General features: G+C 35.4%; 3 protein-coding genes across 6 annotated transcripts; 1 reads left to right on the forward strand and 2 right to left on the reverse strand.

The window, feature by feature from the left end:
- Positions 1 to 1,250: 1,250 nt before the first annotated feature.
- Positions 1,251 to 7,123, forward strand: LOC143460874 (uncharacterized). 4 transcript variants are annotated; one of them, XM_076958540.1, is made up of 6 exons: positions 1,251 to 3,114; positions 3,741 to 3,805; positions 4,118 to 4,935; positions 5,131 to 5,278; positions 5,388 to 5,489; positions 5,583 to 7,123. In XM_076958540.1, exons 1-6 carry the CDS (start codon positions 3,002 to 3,004, stop codon positions 6,473 to 6,475), a joined length of 2,139 nt encoding a protein of 712 aa, XP_076814655.1. In that variant the 5' UTR covers positions 1,251 to 3,001; the 3' UTR covers positions 6,476 to 7,123. The 4 variants fall into 4 exon arrangements, with proteins under 4 accessions (XP_076814655.1, XP_076814652.1, XP_076814653.1 ...); XM_076958537.1 differs by having other exon boundaries at positions 1,251 to 2,827; positions 2,981 to 3,114; positions 5,388 to 7,121; XM_076958538.1 differs by having other exon boundaries at positions 1,251 to 2,822; positions 2,981 to 3,114; positions 5,388 to 7,121.
- Positions 7,124 to 8,362: 1,239 nt separating this feature from the next.
- LOC143459641 (uncharacterized) lies at positions 8,363 to 11,854 on the reverse strand. Its single transcript, XM_076956858.1, has 6 exons — positions 11,603 to 11,854; positions 10,839 to 10,975; positions 10,328 to 10,480; positions 9,730 to 9,961; positions 9,355 to 9,482; positions 8,363 to 9,081 (listed from the first exon to the last, which is right to left on the reverse strand). Exons 1-6 carry the CDS (start codon positions 11,712 to 11,714, stop codon positions 8,782 to 8,784), a joined length of 1,062 nt encoding a protein of 353 aa, XP_076812973.1. The 5' UTR covers positions 11,715 to 11,854; the 3' UTR covers positions 8,363 to 8,781.
- A 1,620-nt stretch (positions 11,855 to 13,474) lies between these two features.
- On the reverse strand, positions 13,475 to 20,278 carry LOC143459640 (uncharacterized). Its single transcript, XM_076956857.1, has 7 exons — positions 18,102 to 20,278; positions 17,922 to 18,026; positions 15,628 to 15,849; positions 14,971 to 15,109; positions 14,230 to 14,454; positions 13,931 to 14,018; positions 13,475 to 13,784 (listed from the first exon to the last, which is right to left on the reverse strand). The coding sequence occupies exons 1-7, from the start codon at positions 18,657 to 18,659 to the stop codon at positions 13,631 to 13,633; spliced, it is 1,491 nt and encodes a 496-aa protein (XP_076812972.1). The 5' UTR covers positions 18,660 to 20,278; the 3' UTR covers positions 13,475 to 13,630.
- Positions 20,279 to 21,280: the final 1,002 nt, after the last annotated feature.

The raw sequence follows: 21,280 nt of genomic DNA on the forward strand, positions 1-21,280 counted from the left end.
CTTTTAACAACAAACTAGTGCAAATATATACCAAGCGTTAAAAAAGCACCGTGGCAAGGAAAAAAGAAAAAATAGCACTGCCCGCTGAGATATACAGCGATGACAATAAATTGGGTTTTATTAGCCCACAGGCGCCTTGCAGCGGTGATGGGTTGCAGACCGAGTTCCAACAGCGTGACTGTGTATTAAAACTGGTGAAAAATAATTAACGCGTTATATGCTGTATAGTCTTATTATTAAATTGGAGTAAAAATAAAACAAAGAAAACAAAAATGAAATGTTTCACGCGTCTCACCACTGCGTCTTTTGTGATTGAGGCACGGTGCTGCGAACCTCAACAAAACAGGTGGCACTTTGGTTGATGTCCTCTAATGAGTTTCTTACCCTGCTTATCAAAATGAATGGCATGAACCACGTTGACGACAGGAAGCTAGTTCGATTTCTGATGATGTTGCAAAATGTAAAAAATAATGAAGTAATATTAACAGTATTTACGTATTGTCACGTTACCCCGGCAGAGAGTTATTGTAAGTTGTTTCCATACGTCATGCTCGACTTAATTTTCCGTTAGGCTGCGGCTCGGATTTTCGGTAGAGCGTGAACATTCTGTTTTCCGGCGTCATGTCTTTGTCTACTTTTACTGATTTCTCATTTGTTGCTAATTTTTATTGCAGACTTCAAACTATTGAAAAATTCACACTGTTTCAAAACATCTCAATATTTTAAGAAACAGTTTACTGGACATTCTGATTGAGAATGTTGACTATCACATTATGGCAACATAACTGCAACGCGTGGGGGTTCACCGTATACGGCAAATGAGGTTTATAACTTACGCCTACGCAAAAAGGAAATGAATCTATAAACTACAGTTAACCTATGATGCGTCAACGCAATGTCCTAAATGCTTTTCAAATTAACTGTTATTAAAACGAAGGCAAATTAAATTGCGAATTGGCTTCTACCACGCAATATGCTTTTCTTGACAGCGCATGAGCAAAGCACTTTATGGCTAACAGGAAGTAACGGTGAATCCAGCACAAATTCCTCATCAGCGTTTGTTACGATTGTTTGACCTAACTAGTGAGCCGATTACGTTAAATAAACGTAAAATCTGTGTGGAACGGACCGAACTCTTCTTCCTTCCTCCGTATTCTTTTCATTCAACACATTTTTTTCCAAACGTCCTTTGCTGTTGCGATTTTGTTTTTAACATGGTTATGCAGTTTTTCGGTCCGTTGGCTAATTGATACAGCATTTTAACAATGAAACCGAAAAGAGATCAATTTTGAATTAAAACTTATTCTAGTGATGATATTATTTTGTTCTTGATACAAAATATGATATGTACCATTATTTTTCTTGTGTTTCCGTTGTTATCAAATTTGATGCAGTTTGATTAGAAAACACCTTGAGATCGCAATGCTTACCGCACATACTGTACAAGTGTCTTGTACATAATAACCTAGATAATTTTTGTAAAACATTTTCTTTATTAAAGATTGGCAGGTTAAAATTAGTTTTGAATGAAACCAAAGTTTGAGGTGAAAGAGTTTGTAGAAGAAAATATTAAGAACTTTACGTATAAAGACATTTCAGCGTATAAATTATCTTATATTGTCTATTCTTCAGCTATGAACTAGGTTTATGTAAACGATTAAAATGTGTTTTTACAGATGGCAGGCAATAACCTTTTTCCCGTCATTGTTTTCTTTGCCCATTTATATCGGGCTCGATAGAAAAGTGTGTATTCATCACAGAGATGTACAGTACCAGCTAGGCCTACTATAGAGGCAAGACCTAATCAAACAAAACTTCTTTTTGCTATTGTAGGAAAATAGTGAATGAGACAAAACATATTCAATAAACTACGCAATAGTAGCACTGAATATATTGCAAAGTGTCTGCCGACTCGTCTTCTAGTTTACAACTTATTGATGTGAAGTAGCATGTAACGCGTAAAGGCAATTTATCTCTTCCATGAAAACAACGACGAGTTATTTTCTTCGTTAGTAACATAACTTTGGGCAGTAATTGATTAATTCACGGAAATGCAGCAGTGAACAGAACAGGGTGAGGAGTAACACCAGTAACAGGACAGGGTGTTGAATTGACGTGGAATAACCACACAGGACAATGCCTATTTACTGTACTCTGCAATCAAATTGGAAGTTTGAAAGTTGAAGTGAATGAAACAAAGGCAAGGTTACGTAAATATTCTGGCAAATTACTCGGCAAATTTCTGTATATGTAGCTTGTATCCTGCAAAATGCACACAGTATCTTAACCATAACATTTATATACGTGATGGTATTATAACGACTTAGGTTAAGGGTGGTTTTGAAAGTTTTCGGCATCACGTTACAGCTTTAAGATGTTGTAATTGAAAAACGAGCCCTCTCCTGTTTGTGCGCAATTTACTATTGATTTATGTTTGCGCAGGATGACAGAAGATATGACAGTGGTGAATGCCCACTTCAAGTTAGCTCTGGTACTGGTTTTAGATGTAAATTGGCGTTATGACACTTCGAGTTCGCTATGTCATGCTACAAAACAGGAAAATAATTTTGAAAGGAGTGACGTGAATAGTATTGTGGCAGGGTGTCGTGTTTAAAGCACTCATGCTTACCGCGAAGAATTGGCGGTTTCGTTAATACCATAGTTACCTCTCCTTAGGTATTGTTGCAAACGGCTATCGTTATGCGTTTATATGCGGTTTGGTTTTTGTAGCTGTCAGTAAGATTTTAAACAGCAAAACTGAGGCAGTATTTCTCTTTCATGTTTGAATTGAAAAGTGTTATGTCAGCCCATATACAGGAAAAGTAAGGTATATGGGTGAAACTTTGATGGTTATTTTATCTTTGTATTTCATTTGTCCTTCTTTGAATTAATCTTTTGTTTTCATCAGTGAGTGTCAGCGGGATGAGCTTGTGAACGAAATCCCAGCGTTTGTTACGTATGTAAAGTTTTTCATTTACAGGTGGCTATCTGATTCTAACCCATGTCTTTATCTGCGACTTCTTTGCTTCGTAAATCTGGATACAATCATAATTTCTCGTCCGGAAAACGTAGCAAAAGTGGCTCAAATCACCGTGGAAGAACGTCAAGGCTGAGGTAAGATGATCTACCAGCACTTTGCTTGACGATAGCAAAGGTAAAATCCTTAAAATATGTTGGTGTTAATTAAGATAACCTTATGTTTTGTGGATTTTGTATAAATTTATACAATTGTTTAAATATGCAAGGTCGCCTCGAAAAGGTTCGAATACAAATTTAATAGGCCACCTTTATCTGTGACTGGTGTCAAACTACCATTCAAGCGACCTTTTAAACGCCCTTGTTTAACAAGCATATCGCTTGTTATGAACAATTGCACGAAACATTACACCTTCTTGCTGATGAGATAGTTACTTACGTTTCGCCACACGACAGCTAGCCAGTCATCTTTGTAGTAGGCTACATGTAGAAGAGAGGAATTTCTATTTATAAAATTAATATACAACGCCTAATAAACTTACGCTTATATCAGCTTATCAAAACACTCATAACCAGGATGTAAATACTTTCAATACAATTTGAGACGCTGTTTGACTTTCTATATTCGAAACGGAGTTCAAGATCTATTCTAGAGTTATTTCTGAACAATGGCTTTCATACTTTATAAGTTATCAAAATATGCAACACTTTGAAAACTATATCACAATATTTTGGATAAAAAGATTTTCCTATTATGTATGCAGAAAGAAAAAATCTTGGGCCCAATTTTCGAGATGGAGTGTGGACGATTTCAACGACGATGATTTAGGTAAAATGATTAATTCTAAACCTTTTTCTTGACGGGAATAAGTTCTGCAATATCAAACCATATTTACTCATAGCGGTGTGTATAAAAAGATTATGCTGATGCTTGAGCTTTATAACCTATTTCTCAGTCTTGAAAAAAAAACATAATTAAACAATTAACGCCTTAATCCCATAATCTATTACCTAAAGAATTCCAGTAATTCTTGTTTACATATAACGGTTATTTTTTCAACAACTATTGTTTATGACGTAACCGTAACTCATAGTTTGGATCGAGTGATTGTGTATGATGAGTGCTGAAAACTTGTTACAGAGCTTCTTCAATTTTGTCAAAGTCGAGGACTTACCCGAGCTACAACCGCTCCTGTAATTAGAACTCAAAATCAACAAACAACCAGCGCTTCCAAAAAAGGACAACAAAAGAAAAATTCTATAGGGATCGAAGTGAGCAACGAGAAAACTCTTCGTGATGATCCAAGATACATCACTCACCTCTGTTCTTCATTGAAAGACAAAAAGAAATTTCTACGCGATGCAGAGGGACTCACAGATGAGGATGACTCGGTTAAAATTCAAAACAAGGGACCATTTATAAAGCTTACAAAGCAAGATGACAAAGGAAAGCAGAAACAGCAAAACACAGTCAATAAGGACGAGACAGGAAAGACGGAAAAAACAAACCCAAGGGCAACAAGTTTTGCTGAAAAAGCTTCTGATGTCAAACCTACAACAAACGCGAAAGACAATAACCCCAAAGATGATATAAAAAGCGCAAGACAAACTCTTCCTAATCTTAAGTTTGACGACTCTGATGAGTCAAAACACTCTGTCAGTCCCATAAGCGTTGCTTCAGTTAACAAACATGGATCATGGTCCCCGTTTTCAGGGGAGACACCTCGAACGATTCCCTTGAAAAAGACAACAAGAGAGTGGAATGCAGAAGTTGAAAGTAACATCATGAGACTTTACGAATGCAGTGGACCCGGAGCAGGCTTGCCTCTTTTAGACTCCAAACCACATCCACGTGGACTCGCTAATGTTAAAGAGCAAGTGGAAACAAAAGTTTCTAATGCTGATCATACTCCAAGCTATGTGCTAGCTTTGGCAAATCTTTTCCGACGACGTATGCAGGTAAAGGCTCTTTATAACATCCTCAAATCACACATATTTTGTCTAGATGTTAATGACATTTATACTGTAAGTAGCCTATAAGTAAATTGGGCCTAATTTATTGTAAAAGATATTGTAATGCGACACAGAAATTGACGTAATAATATATAGGTTATTAGTGTTACAGTACAGTATAGTAAACGAAAGTGTTTTCAGATCCGAAAGGAATTCAGCCAAGTATCAGGAGATATGGTAGATACCGCTTTACAAGGCTCATCGATACCATCAACATATTGCAAGACCAATGTTTTTCCTCAGCAAACTTCCAAAAGTGCTTACAATTCCAAACACCAAAGTTCAAGCGGTAACAAGAAAACTTTTTATTTTGCGTAGTTTAGAATAGTTGTGTCACTGAGAGAACGGATGTGCGTATTATTATGTATTTTACAGCTTAAATTTTTCATATTCCGCAGCTGAGGGTCACAATAAGTCGGTTTCACTGAGGTACCACCACGTATCCAGCGAACAGGCAAACGGGAAAACGTCTTCTCTATCAACAAGCATGCCAGCTGATAGTAAGTCGTCAAACATGACCTTTTACTCCATAGCTTCTCCCATCTTGACTCCTGTGAAAATCCCAGAGACGATACAATTAGTTGTTTCCGAAGGAAGCAACTCAGCACGTCAGCATCAAAACGCAACGACATATCTCCGTGAAAAGAAGTTGCAGAAATTGGATCGTGAGGAAAGCAAGGCGGACGTCACACCAAGAGCTAGACTACCTTTTGCAACGGAAGAGAAAAAAGGGTCAAAAGAGGAGAATTTAGATGCCTTACTAACCGTTTTTCCGAAACCACCGCAATTTAAGTTCTCTGGTATACAAAAACTCGGGAATTCGTCTGCTGGAAACAACCACCAAGAGAACAAGCCCTTAAGCTCGGAACACAACGGTATTATCAAAGATCTAAGAAATCAACCCGCAAACACGATCCAAAATAACGCCAACGAAATTCTGGTGATGTCTTTTAATGCGAGTGTTCAAAAAAGCAAGAAATTGATAATGTCAGACAAACTGCGTGCTAGTGATTTGCGAAGAAAAGCGGATCTTATTGCTGTAAAATCTTCTAATTCAAAACGCCAATGCTCTTCAGCTGCGCAAACACTCCAAAACGCGCTGAGCGCTTCGTCACCATTAATAAAACAAGAGCAGCAAGCAAGTTTTTACACAAACCCCAAAATCGAACAAGACGGAAAAGCGAATGTTGTAGTTATTGATAAATATCAGCAACTTGACAAGGACGTAAGCATAGCACTGGTTCCTATGTCTAAGGTGCGCTGGTCGGGATCATTGGGGACACTATACACTAAGTCAAAACCGGGTCCAGAATCTAAAGTTGAAATTCCATCCTCCGAATCAAAGCTTGTGGCTGAACAATTACCAAATGCTTTGGACAAAGCTTCGAAGAAACTTGTTGAAAGTAAGGATTTCAGTAGACAGCCACCAAAAACAGATTTGATGACCGTTTCACCTATTGAAAAACGAAGTGCTATCGCAAGTTAATAGCATATTTAAGGGGGTCAAATAATACTGCAGTCAAAAGTTATTTTGAGATTGTGAAACGTGTTAAATGTTTTTGTCGTAATAACCTGCTATGTTCAATTTTCCAGCGTCTGTTGTTTGTTTGCTCTGTTCGTTATTACTATATATCTCTTTTTTATGTAAAGTCTGATTTATTGCTGCCTCCGTCATGGAGGTTACGCGTGTCAGTACGGAGTTTGTTTGTTAGTATGTCTGTCTGTAACAGAATTACTGTAAAAGTACCCGTAGTATCAACGGCCTTTGGTAAAAAGTTGTAGAACATATAGCTAACCAATGATTCAAAGTATAATACTGAGCTTATTTTAGGGTGAACCGAGTCACCTCTTATGATCTATTTAAGGTCTTCCTTTTCTGAGTACTTTTAAATTAGCTTGTTGTAAGGAATTTATTGATTGAATATATATGCCTAACTTTCCTTTGGAGAACTTTTGCATAAAAATCTTCATGGGTAGTCAACTTTTCTTAACATGCTTCATGTTTCAGTCGTTTTGTTAACTCTTTGCTTGTAGTCTAATACGTTTTACACACTTTCCTCCTTCCCTGACTTGGCGCTGCTCTGTGTTATCGTAACACAGAAAGTAACTTTCAACAACAATCTCAGAAATATGTTGTAACAAAAAAAGTAAAGTAGCCGACGCATATGGTACATTTTTGTTGGCTGTAGGGCCTATAATACCATTTTAAGCAGTTTTGAAACGAGAATCTTTCGAGAACAAATTGAGAAATAACATTATAATTCGCGCAAAATAAAAGCTAAATTGTTAATTTTGCTTTACTACCAAGCAGCGTGGGCCCAATTCAGTTGCATCCCTTACATTTGCCAAAGGCCGGCCCTGATCACGAACCTTAGAAGTAAAAAGGCGAAAAGCATCTCTATCCGGTAATCTAATTGGAAAGATTCCGCATACTGTATTTGTGTGTCAAAGATAACTCAAAACACAGAGCTTATTGGTTGTTGTTTGTTACACCAAAACACCTTTGAAAACATTAGAAAGCAAAGAAAAACAGAAACGTATTACGGTGAGTTATGTAGCAATGCGAGACAAGAATGCTATAGTCTACATCAGCGTGGTCCAACTTCTTTTCATCGCGGGCCAAAATCAGAAAATTTTTTTATCTTGCGGGCCAATGTTTTTAAATTAGAAATGAAGAAATGTGAAATTAGAACTGAAAAACAATGTGACATTGATATTAGAACTGAAAAAAGTTCTCTTGTTTCATTAAAACTGAAATTAGAATAGTTCAAAATTTAGCTATTAAATGCTGATCAATGTGACATCTGCGGTCGAGGTTCTTCCTCGACTATACAGTAGCGACTATCAAAGCTGACTATCAGTTCGCGGGCCAAAAAATCGGTGCTCGCGGGCCAACTTTGGCCCGCGGGCCTGCAGTTGGACCACGCTGGTCTACATGGCTAGATGCCTAAGTTGCAAGTATGAAGTATCCTTGCATACTTAGGGGTAATAGCAGTAAATAACTGAAAATAGATAGGCTATATCCCGAAATCACTGCATCCAATGACAAGATTTGTACACAACATTTCTTATTGTAGATGTTACCGTAGCGTAAAATTAATTCGAAGATTCTGGGATTCTTTAGTTATAAACATCATATTTTCGAAATAGTGAGCCTGAAAGTTTTCTGAAAGGAGCTAACATTACACAATGAACTTCAGCGAAGACACGGTCTCCGACGAGTGCAAGTACGCTCTTTATACATTTCGAAATCATTTCAACGACTTTAGCTTTAAGAAAGTTTTGCGTTGTTTGCAAACCCGTTTTTGCTTTCTATATCACCCATTGCAAGCTCTAGCGTAACCTGTAAGTAAAAAAAAACATCCATTTCACACAAAATGAGGATTTCTTTGTATTACCCAACAGTTCAATATACTGCACATTTTAATACGGACTGCATAGCGAAATGGCTGCGTTCATTAAGAAACAAAATTAAATATATTGCAACAATTACAATATCGACAAATTGTACGTAAAAATCAATCATAAAGAATGCATTGGCGCAATAAGCGAATCTGGCAAAAAGATAACACACAATACTAACACAAAATTTATGGTTCACCCTGACACAACTAACAAAAAACACAATTATTGAAAGCATTTGGATACGATAGTAATAGCAGGGTTCAAACAAGCAACAAATTTGCAATAATAAATACGAGGTTTCAATACAAATTAAATTCAGACGATTTGTTTTCAACATCAGGCCTATCTCCAACACAATTATTTTCACAAGTACCTTAAACATTCCAGTTACTCATTCAATTTGAAAACAGCCTTAGTGGCATTTCCTGATTTCAAACTATCTATTGCTTCCTTGTAATCAGCCAATGGAAACTCTTTAATGCCCAACTTCTCATAGGACAGGTAACCTTTGTTTGCCAGATTTTCAAGCAAGGGTATGGTGTCAACAAAACAGAAAGGATTGATGAATGAGCCCACTATCTTCAGCTCCTTCCAGTATATTTGAAAAGGTTCAATTGAAATCTTTTTACCAGCAGGACAACATCCAAACACACAGATTTTCCCCCCACGGCAGGCCAAATCAAATGCCTGTTATATTCCATAATAAAATGATGTTTAGGGTTATTAATCAATCTAGTATTTATTTTCACTGTAAAAAAAATTCTGTTGAAAGTTATAACTGTAACTGTGAGATTTCACAAAAAAAACTGCACATGAAACGATTTTAGTATTCTATTACAGTACAAATTCTTCCAGTATATCTTTACACACAATTTTTTACAAGCAAAACTGACACTACATTGTCTCCATAGACTCTTGGTTGATAAGTCGCAGAACTTCATGCCACACCATATTATATACCTTTTCTACCGCGGATGCATTTCCAGTACAATCAATGATCAATTCAAAGCCATGCTGATCCATATCATTTGCAGCCATTTTAAGTAAGATCTCTTGCGGATGCACCACATCAAATCCAAAACCCGAATCTGGTGTTAAATGTTTGCGTTAAAACAACAACTATACTTGTAACGACCCAAACCTGACTTGCAAATGGAATATGAATTAAGACAACAATTAAAACAAACTTTATAATGAGTAGCAGTAACATAAATTGGTTGACAAATACCACAGCCAGGTCATCTAGCCGCCGGTGACTACATCAAGATAGTAAGCTAGAGAGGTGAAAGTATACACAACGGATTAGAATAATAAAAACAATAATTCTAAACATACTAGAACACAGTTTTCGGCGTTCTTCACTAGGTTCAGAGATCGTGACATTACTGTATCCATTGTGATGAAGCACGGTGCAAAAAAGTATGCCAATGATGCCACCTCCTTGAACTAGAATCTTGCAATCTTTCGGTGGTAGTGGCTCAATGTGCTTCCATCCTCTTAGCACGCAAGAATATGGTTCAGCAAGTGCTCCCTGCTTAAGACTTACAACATCTGGCAGCTTATGCACCTTTGAATTAGAAAAACAGGTAAACTAGAAACGACAAATAAATTAAACACAAAACAGTTTAATTTTATTTTAACAAATAAGCTTGTATAGAAATTGCACTAAATGTATTTTCAAACTATTTCATCCATCCAACCAATGGCAATTGGTATTTGAACGAACTTAAACAATATTTTTGGTTAACATTTATTACTCATTGCTGGTAACACTACTCAGGGATGTCATATTGACAAAAGATAGAAAGTAAGGTTCCCTTTTGCGTCAATCATAGTTGAAGATAAGTTGACCAACTTTGCTTTAGACGATAAACCAACAACGAGACCAGTTTTAATTGGTCTCAAATGTAATCGCATTATCATTGTACAATACCTTATTTTCAGCAACAACAGAGTATTGGGCCCATCCACCATCTGCTTTTACTCCTACACTTTTCATGGTGGTGCAGAAGTGAGGGCAACCCTTTTTCCACCAGGAACATTCTTTACAGCACATATTTGGATCGACACAAACTCTATCTCCAATCTACATATATAGCTGACATAAAATTAAATAACCATAATTATCAATTAATCTATTTATTTTTCGTACATAATTATCTGGATCCTAGTTTGATCAATTAGTTATTCGCAAAATGAAAATGGTACTACTATAATGATGTAATATAGTATTTTTTTCTAAAAGCCATGTTCTATGTGACAAAATTGAACGAATTTCATTAAGCTATATGCCACATTATGTCTGCAAATTGTCTTGCAGTAGCAAACATGTTAAAATTCATTTATAGTAATGACACTGATGAAATCGTTGAATTTTTCTTTTCTTTTTCCCCATCACATTACCTTCCTCCAGGATTGATCAAAATCATTTATAAATTTGATACCTTAAAACGTTTTGCTGCTTTCTCTCCCACTCCAACAACAGTTCCAGAAAATTCATGTCCGAGAATCACACCGTCATCTTTGGCAGCAAACTTTCCCATTTCTCCTTTCATGTAGTGGAAATCAGATCCACATATGCCTTGGTAACAACACTGACATTTAAAATGCGTAGCATAAATTGCAAATAACTGTTACAATTGCCATTATTTTGGGCATTCACTGTTACATTCATGATATTGGTGTATATTCTTTTAACATACTAGTTTGCAACGAAAGCAAGAGAAATTAACAATGGGAAATTGACTCCCATCACATTTTACAAAATAATGTTTCCTGTAATACCACATTCACACCAGTGCCAACAAAACAATTTTATGCCTTGCAAACAATTTGAGGGCTAGCAATAAGCTTCAATAGTATTTAAACACTTATGTGAATTCTTTGGGACGTTTAAAGAAAATAATATTAATTTCTAACAAAACAGTAGTATGTGACATTATGACGCATTGCTGGTAACTATTATGACCAAGTGGAAATAGGATGAGTCACAAGGCTGAATGTCAAATAAAGTTATGGTTAAACGTACATTTTTCAAGAATTGTTGCTTCAATAAAAAGCTACGACATTTAACGGCTACACTCATGATCCTAACTCATATCATATCACCAATGATTATGAACCAATTTTGCTCGTTTTGATGACAGGAAAGATTATAAAACATATTAGTTTTTAACTGTTTTCTTTTGCATGAGCTCTTTAATTATACCTGAATATGCAACCTTTATTTTTACATCTTCTGGGTCATAGGGTTCTGGTAGTTTTTGCTTTTCATTGAAGGTTAATTCTTTCACTTTTCCGTGCCACCAAAGTGCTTCCATATTTATTAAATTTGAACAGAAAGTTTACACCAAAAATACTATTACTCAGGAATTATGACAAACCTTAAGAACATAAAGTATGCACATTAAACAGTAACATAAATTAAAAAGTTTTAAATATACAACATGTAAATGCTGAAATTTTGCTGTGATACAGAAATTCCGATGCACAAAAAAATTTAGGTACTTATTTTCCTTGGTTAAAATTTTTAGGACCTACCTTTTTTCTACATCTAAAATTTTACTAAGATAATGTTGACCTCTATATAGGCCTACTGTACAATCAACTTTAGCTAGTCTTTGTATTGGAAGCATTAGATATTTCCATACTTAAACAATAAAAAAAAACAGCACCATGAACTTGGTAAAAGCAATCAAACTGCAGGCAGATACATAATTTTTTTGGCTAACCAGTTTTGCACAGTAATAAGCTTGGTTAAATATTTTTCTACAATCAGCTACTCGGTCTCCTTGTTCTTCTTCAATTATTGGAGAAACTAATGTAGCCCACCGGCCCAGCCAACAACAACAAAACACTACACCAAAAGTTTAAAAGTTAGATGAAAATGTTCTTGCAACAACTGCTGTTGTAACTTTCTTCACTCATTGTGAAATATTTATAAAAAAAAACAGAAGAATAAATCTACTACATAATGGCTTGAACGTTTTATGGTAAAACTAATAAAAACAGTATTAAGAGTTGTAAATCACACAATGGAAAGAACTGTCCTTAAGCACCATCCTTATCTAACCTACCTAGAGCTCAGAGTTTACCATTGCCCAAAGATGGTACCGTAAGTTACTATAACACAATAGTTTGATAGATTTTTACATTGTTCATTTCCTTTCTGTGCTTGGTACAGATATATTAAAGTGTATTAAGTCTATGTCAGCCTTACTAACGAAATTCCTATGCAGTTCAAAATTAGATAAAAGTTTGTATTCACATTTGGTAGAAATTATTGGCTGATAACTGAAATGTAACTTTGCATATGTTTTCACTCATCATCACGTTTCTTCTTGGGCAGCATACAAATGTGGCCTTTATAAGCACCTAATCTAGCACCAGTTATTACTTATTTGTGTGTATCAAAATGATCGGTAAAAAAACTCTTGTACGACATTGACAATGCATAAAAGACCAATGATATCTTTAGTAGCTGAAGTTTCAAATTTTCTGGCCAATAAAAAACAAAACATCATTTCGTTCTGCCAGTAAAAATGAAATCTTTTTCAGAGAAAATTCTACATCTATGTGAACTACTTTACAGTGTAACTTTGCAAAAACTACTTTTTGACTGAGCAACGCTGTACTTATTGTAACGACTTATCATTTGTTGTGACTTGCATGCACTTGAGTTCGGCTAATAAAGAATTTCATTTCCTTTAGTACTGATGTTATTTAGCTGTGTGACTGGGAAGGAACCAGGATTGAAAAATGTTTTTATATTTTAAGTACCGCTAGTCAAGAAACACCTCATTACACAGGAAGACATCTATTTCGCTTCTTTTCCGATAAGTTATTAGAAATTAGTTTTTTATTGATGTTAATCTCTATCTAGTCTACTCAATGTTGTACCAACGTTTTCAATGACATTGGTTGATCCAACCAGTTATGCTGCATTTTATTTAAGCTCAACTTCCTCTGCGATCAGGAAAACGTTCCCTGGCTTTAAACATACTTCTTTACACTTTGCAAGTCCTGTATGACATCATATTTATCACAACTTAAACAGAAAAAAATTAACTTTTTACGTACATAAACAATACGTACGGTATTATTTTGCAAACAAAAGTAACAAATACAATAATGACCCAAAAGCAAAGCTATTAAAGCAATTATAAAATATCAGTTTTCATGTAAAGGATACAAAAAGGATACAATGAACAATAAATCTTTCCAAGTCCTGATGCTATCATGAAACCAGTTCGCCTGACAGTGGGTATTCCTTCACAGAGTCTTCTTTAACCTGATATATTTCCCAGTCTTCCGAAGATGGTTCAAATGGTTCAACCCAACCAGTAGGAATGGCAGTGCCATCCTTGTGCAAAAATTGATCCCATTGATGCCTATTAAGATGCTTTAGGGTAAGGCTTCTGGATTTGATTTAACTTTTTGTTCTGTCACACTTTGACAACATTATCGATTTCAAATTAACAGTACTGTTCGTAATTTAAGTTTCAATATTTGTTCAGCCAGCATGTAGAGAAAATACCTGCACTCCACAAGGTTCTGAAGACTGGCATTAGCTTGATGATGTAGCTGTTGCACTGGCCATAAAGGATCAAAAGGATCCCTTTTAACTGTATTTTAAATAATATCAATAGTTTTAGTTTTGCAACAGAAATTAACGGAAAAACTGTGATTAAAAAAACTGAACCAGTAGCTTTGTGTAAAAATAATGTATAGCCAACAAAAATAAACATTAGATTAGAATACCTACACAGATATGGTTTACACAGTTCAATATAAAGTTAAGCAGTTATCATTGATCATAAGGTCATTGACACTTACCTTCTTTGCCAAACAGTGATATTTTTCTTTTCTGCTCCCATGATTTTCTTTGCACATCAATCATTTTCTTCTGCCTCTTTTCCATGGAAAGCTTTGTTTGTTTTTGGTTTGTTTCAATGATTTGAGTCAAGGAAGCAATCTTGTCAGCACACAATCGCTTGTGTGAAAGCAAGACAGCATTCACATTTTTCACAGTTTCATCGAATCCATCAACTACTGAATACTCTGAGATGTTTAAGTAGAAAAAATCATGACATTGCATTATTTTAACAGCATGAAACATAGTTTAAAAAGAATTTTAACATATTATAATAATTTCGCCTATCGGTTCCAAAAGCACGTATCAGTGACGTCACTTCATCAGTTGATATTTTTAGGGTAGATCAAGAAAACAAAAAAAAATTAACAAATATATATCACATTTTGTTATACATGTTTGCACTTCAGGATAACTAGCATTTGCATCATTTAATTACTTTCCAAGCAGTGTTTGCACAGGGCACCATTTTGAAGACCAAGAAAGAAACACAACCAAAGCAGGACCTAAACGTACATAGGCCTATATGAGGCTGAAAAAGATTCAAATCGATGATTCAACAAAAATATTAAATATTAACTTTAAATTTTTTGCTATTACTCTGTCGTTTGGTCTTTTGGTCAAGCTTTGACCTTACTGCATACTTGGTTTTCTGGTGTTTGCACATTTACATCTCAATTTACATCTAGTATGTTATTAAAAACCTTTTTCTTTTGCAGAATTAACCCGAACCGTTCTCAGTTTGGCAATAGCATTGATGAACTCCATAGCTTTACCAAAGGTGGTTTGCTCTTTGCGAAGTTCATGTAATGTGTTATCCATCTGTTTTTTCATCTCCTCATTCTAATATGTAATTCATAAAATAGAGTGGGTAGAGTCGAAATACGTGTTACTCATGTTTGTTACTTATGTTCTTCTTCAGATCAACTGTTTAAATAAATGCATGATATCAAATTGTTGTCTGTCTGTCAAATGCAGACTGTATCGTCTGCATAATCTCATTATTGTATAAGTCTGGTATGGTTTATTTCACACATGTGTCTGGCACATTGTTATACCTTATCTATAGTAACCTCAAACGACTATTGTTGTTTGATTGCACCGTGGACTTTTCATTTGCGACAACTTCCGAATGAAGCCCTTCTAATACTGTAACAATTTGATATCATGCATTTATTTAAACATTTGCTATGATAAGAATGTTCGAGACTAGTTGGCCAATAAAATTATGAATCTGCCTGCAGTTTGTTTGCTTTTAGCAACTTCATGGTAATTCATAAAACAGGAAACGATCAAGATTTAGTTCAGATCAGTGACTTGATTAGCCAAAGACAATAGAAAAGACAAATTCACAAACTTACTTGTAACTGTTGTTGAAATTTCACTTTTTCTTGTTTCTGCCATTCAGCAATGTGCATGTTTCTCTCATCCATCCTTATTTTTTCAAGTACTTTATGTTTATAATAAGTTTGTCTGCATTTCTTTCTCCTTGCACGGGCCTTCTTTCTCTTATTAAGCTTGAGTTGTAAATCTTTTATGACATCAGGAGTACTGAGTTGAGACAAAATCTTCTGCAACTCTTCCTGCATTGGCGAAAAGAATGAGAATTTAACAAAATTTGAGTTTAAATAACTGTATATTTCACAAATATCAAAAACATTATAACTTTAAAGAAAGTGCTTACTAACTGTTGCAAAGGTAATCACTAGGGCGATTATTTTTTGACCTAAAAATTGAAAATTTTGACATTAAAAAACTTTTTTTTGACAAATTTTGAAGTATGAATATTTCAAGTAGTTAAATTACCCATTATTGTACAAAAAGTTGAAATTTATTGTAGTAAAGAAGGGCAAAAATCTGAACACAGACCTAGCCTATTCTGAAAAGGGAAATGAGCTAATTACAAATCACTGCCAAAAAAAACTGCAACTAAAACACAACAAAAAATGTTCAATACATTTGTCTAAACCAGTGATTCCCAACCGCGGCTCTTAGAGCCGCATGCGGTACCAAGCTAGCCTTCTTGCGGCTCTCATTGACCCCTGAAAATCCCTCAAAAGTTATAAAAAATCTATTTATAATAATCAGGGCGATTATTTTTTGACTTGTCAGTTGGAATTGGAGTCAAGTTGGACATTAAATCGATTTGTGTTATTTTTCTTGTTAGTGTTGCTATTCGTTGGCACATGCTGTCATGCTTTAAAATTTTCGTTCTAATTACTTGAGTGTTTTCATGCGGCTCCATACGTACTCTGAAGTTTGAAATTCGGCCCCGACACCAAAAAAGGTTGGGAACAACTGGTCTAAACAAAAGATACGTGAAGTATCTAAAGCAAAACCGAAGCAAGAGCTGATTCACAAAAAGTAGACAATGGGCCATTTACAATAGTATAAAGTAGGCTGCAAGGTGTACAGTGTAAAATGACAAGTTCACATACAGTGCAACCTCTATGACACCACGAAAATGCAGTTTGTAAGCAATTTTGACTTTTTAAAAAATTTTGACAATTTTTGACCTAACGCTGTAAATTTGAAAAATTTTTGACTTTTTTTGACAAGTCAAAAAATAATCGCCCTAGTAATCACTAATCAGTACAAGCAGTTTGATAAACTTACAAGTACAAACTAACTCGTCAAAAAAATGCACATTCTAATACCAGATACTAGAAAACAACTTAACACTGAACAGGTCAACAACGTAACGCACAAATGAAGGAAGAAGACCAACTCATGGAAGTGTGACATTAAGTAACTACCTCAGCAGTGAAGAGTTAAGGTGCCTGCACACTGGATCTGATTCCATAAAAACCGTTATTAGTAATGACTTGCAGAAGCTTGCGTTGCGATCACATGCAATTTTGTCTGTACACTGTATGTGATTGCCACACATCAACGCATTCGCAAGCAACTACACTGATAAAAATATGTTTGTTTTTTTTCCGCATCACCACATGCCATTCAAGATTATATACTTGACATACTGGTACTGTACATTGGTTGCATCCAGTATACAGGCACCTTAACGAAGATTTATACATGGACAGATAAAGAAGACACTATAAGTACTACATGGTAGAATTAAGAGAAACAGCAGCAATAACAGAAAACCTAACTAAAGTTAACAGCATGGAACTAAAAACTAACATTAACAATAATGAAAAAAGGTTTGATGTATTAATGGATAAAAGTGTAATAGATGAATCAAATCAAAGACAATATTATAGGCAAATATCAACTATTATTATTGTTATTCGAATCTTGGGATTCAAGCTGAATCCTTTAATTTATAGAAGGTAACAATTTAATACAAGAGCGTTCAAGTTTTGATAGTGATAAAGATAGTGTCATGGTAGTGATAATTATCAATAAATTCGTATAAACGAAAAACAGATTGATTTGTTTCTTTACCGAACAAGATGACAAGTTTAAAAACCATTTCCTTGCTCATCAGACACCTTGGTTACGTGAAATGATCAATGATACCAGATTTGGAAATGCACGAATAACAAAACCTATTATTTGAGTTCTCACCAATCTCAGTGTCTAGTAGTAACTGACTAAGCAACTCTATCTTGTGCAAACCAACCTTATCAGTGCCACACTCATTCCAGTTGAATAAAATGATAATTGGACAAAATAACACAACAAAAATTACCCGTATTTTTTTTGATTCATCACTTTGGAAAAAAGTTTCTGAGGCACCTTCCAAGGTAGACAAAAGTGATCTTGCTCTTTGATGCAAGTCTTTGGCTTCACAAATCTATAGGTGGTAAATAAATGGATACAGATATCAGTTCTGATATAACACTTATGTACTAAAAAGATTTAAAATTACCTTTAGTGTCAAGTTACTTGATTCTTTTTTATTGGTTGACATTGAAGCGGGTAAAGCTTGGATGTGGTTCATGAATTTTCCACGTTCTTTTAAAAAACGTTCCACAACCATCTTATCATTTGCATTATTATGATTTAGATTTTCACATGCTGTCTTCAACCCAACTCCAGGTTGGTGAGGTTGTCTTTCGTTCTTGTAAAAGGCAGCATGTGGAGGATGAAATGGCTGATGTGATGACATTCCATAAGTTGATGCCCAGGGTGGTAAAGGTGGACATGGTGGTCTAACATGCTGCCACAGTGGTCTTGGCACGCGAGGCGCTGCTGAGAAGGGATTTCGAGGAGCATGAAAAGGGCTAAGACAGTTGGAACCTTGATGAAACACATCTGAACAATACTGCCCTTGAAAATTTGAGTGAAAATTGGTTCCAGGAACATTGGCAGGGTTACTAACAATTGGAGGTTGGTGCCATGCAAAAAAATTTTCATTTTGTTGATTTGAATTCCAACCCATAACTTCAGGCCTAGGGTTGGATGTGTTTCCAAACTGTTTTGCCATGACAACAATAACTGTTAATTTCAACAGTAAAATGTTAATTCATCTTGAAGAAATATATAAGCCCTTGTATTACTATAGAAGTTCTTAGATTTATTACCCAATAAAGTTTCATTATTAATTTTAGTCAGTCCTGACTGACTTAAGCATTTCTGCAAAACAGGGTTCCAGATGGCCTACTGCACTATAATTGAGATGATAAAATATACTGTTAATTTACATGCATATGTAACGTACATGAAAATATAATAATTCTTACTTACATAATATGTAAGTTATATTTAGTTAGTGAAAAATTTTATTTTATTAAATTCGCCTACTTCATGTTGATTAGTTTCTATCTAGGGCTAGGCTATCATTGCATTTTTACCAAAGATACTTTTTTAAAGCTGATGGAGAGTCTGCATTTAATTAGAATGGTTGTGAGTTTGTAATAAGGTACATCACGCATAATAATAAAATGAATGCACACAAAACCTACCAGACAACAAGAAGTTATAACCACACAAGGCCAAATGTCACTATTAGCCTATAGGCCTATATGCATAACTTATATAGTTTTAAAGCATGATTTGGAACACTTAAAGAAATTCCAAGTAGTTATTTCATAGATATCAAATGAAATCCAATGCAGTTGCTGCAGGCTGACTGGGTACACCCAGGCCAGTGTAGAGGAATTTAGATGGGTCAGTTGGCCCGACCTTACAACTTTTAACTGGACCTATTATTTGCCAATCACATTCAACTTGTAAATTTTGTTTATTTTCTGTTTTTGGGTTAATGGCCGTGCAGCGCTGTTAGTTATTATCAGCAATCAGCAAAGTAATACAATCAGTATTTTAAAGCACTCTTCAAATTCTGTTACTCCTTCCCTGCGCAATAGCGCAAGCCATAAAGAACTATTCAGTAGTGATTTTAATAATAATAACGTAAAGTAGTAAACTAATTAACATGTTTGTGCAAATCAGCTGCCAGCAAAGATTTTCTTCAGATTAGGGCCCAATGCAGTTGCATCTCTTGCACTGGCCTAAGGCTGGCTGTGATTGGTAGTAATCGCCTTTAAGATGGAGAGACTTTCAAAAGCTGGAGCAAAGTAAAGTGAGCACACCAAGTCACAGAAGTTTTTAAACAAAAAAGTTTTAAACAAATCAAAACAAACAAGTGTAGTTGTATTTTCCTACTTCTGTAAACGGCGGTGTGTAAAAGTGTCTACTTCGCCGATCGCCGTTTATCGAAGTAAGAAAACACCAAAATATTATGCGGAATCGGAGAACCGTTTACCGAAGTAGCTTTTTTCAAATTACGGTAACCGGCAGTCGGTGAAATACACGCTGCTTTTTGACTTTTGTTTGATATGGAATTAAAATTATTGCTATGCACGGCCCTGGGTACACCGTAAGTATAAGTTAGGTGCAATGGCGGGATTGGGCATGTTCTGTTGTTACTTTTATCAACATATCTGTCAGGCACATCATAAGCAAGCTTCCAACAAAGGACTAGACAATAGACACCTTGGCCTAACAGGCAGGTAAACACTGAAATGCTGTAACACTATGTATGTATGTACTATGTACTAACGTCTGTAGGCTATACTTGGCTACTTGCCACGTCTGCATCTTGCACGTTACGTAGCTGCAACTGTGTATCAGGCATTCACAAACAGGTCAAGTCAAATGCAGCAATGCCGCAATATCTCCATGAACATCTTAAACTGTTGTAGTTTCGGTCACAGTTATTGCTTACATCAAGGTGGTCCAAACACTGGCGCTCGGCCCGTGGACAGGTTTTGTACTGCCCAGGGACACTTTCGTTACACCCTATTTTCCAGTGCAAAATCAGCGGTTGTTAAAATACAACTACGTTTCATTTAAATGCATTACATTAGCCCGCAGCCCGAGATAAGTCGCACATCAATGAAGTGCAAGACAATATGTAATTATTATGGAGTAACGATCCTTTTTTACGGCTAACGTCACAGTATTGTGTGACGACATACACGTATGCTATGGCGATAACGGGGACTCTATTAATGTTTTTGGATGACATAAAGCCAAAGGCTTTAATTGTTCTTTTAGAACTCCTTTTGTCTATTTTTTTTACTCCATTGCTTATGCTATCTCTTATTGTCTCTTTAAATCAGCACAACCTTCCTAAAGTCCAAATCCTTATATTCCAAAATGTAGTCGTAATTACATCAGAAGAAATTATCATGTACCATTTCCAAAAACATACTTTTCATAGAGACCTTTCTTAAGCCCAGATTTTTACCCGAGACATTTTTAAAAGAGAATTTAGCCAAGACTACTTTCTTTTTTCATAGGTTTTTGTCATAGCCAATCAAAATAGGCTACACAGTTCTACATATCGATGTGTCACCGAATATTTCCATTGTAACAAATAACATTCTTACAACACTTTTACGTGACAATGATATTGTCAACAAAAACACGTCTAAATTCGTTACACTCTAATTGTATTACAAGCACTTGAAAAGTAGGTTATTCTACCACACGGATACGTGCCTTAGTTAAACTTGACAGCAATGTATAGCTACGTAATACAACACGCGGATATTTTAAATGACACATTTTTCCTAGCCAGAGAACACATAATCGCTTACTAAA

The sequence above is a fragment of the Clavelina lepadiformis genome, chromosome 5 (genome assembly GCF_947623445.1).
Source record: "Clavelina lepadiformis chromosome 5, kaClaLepa1.1, whole genome shotgun sequence".
NCBI lineage: Eukaryota > Metazoa > Chordata > Ascidiacea > Aplousobranchia > Clavelinidae > Clavelina > Clavelina lepadiformis.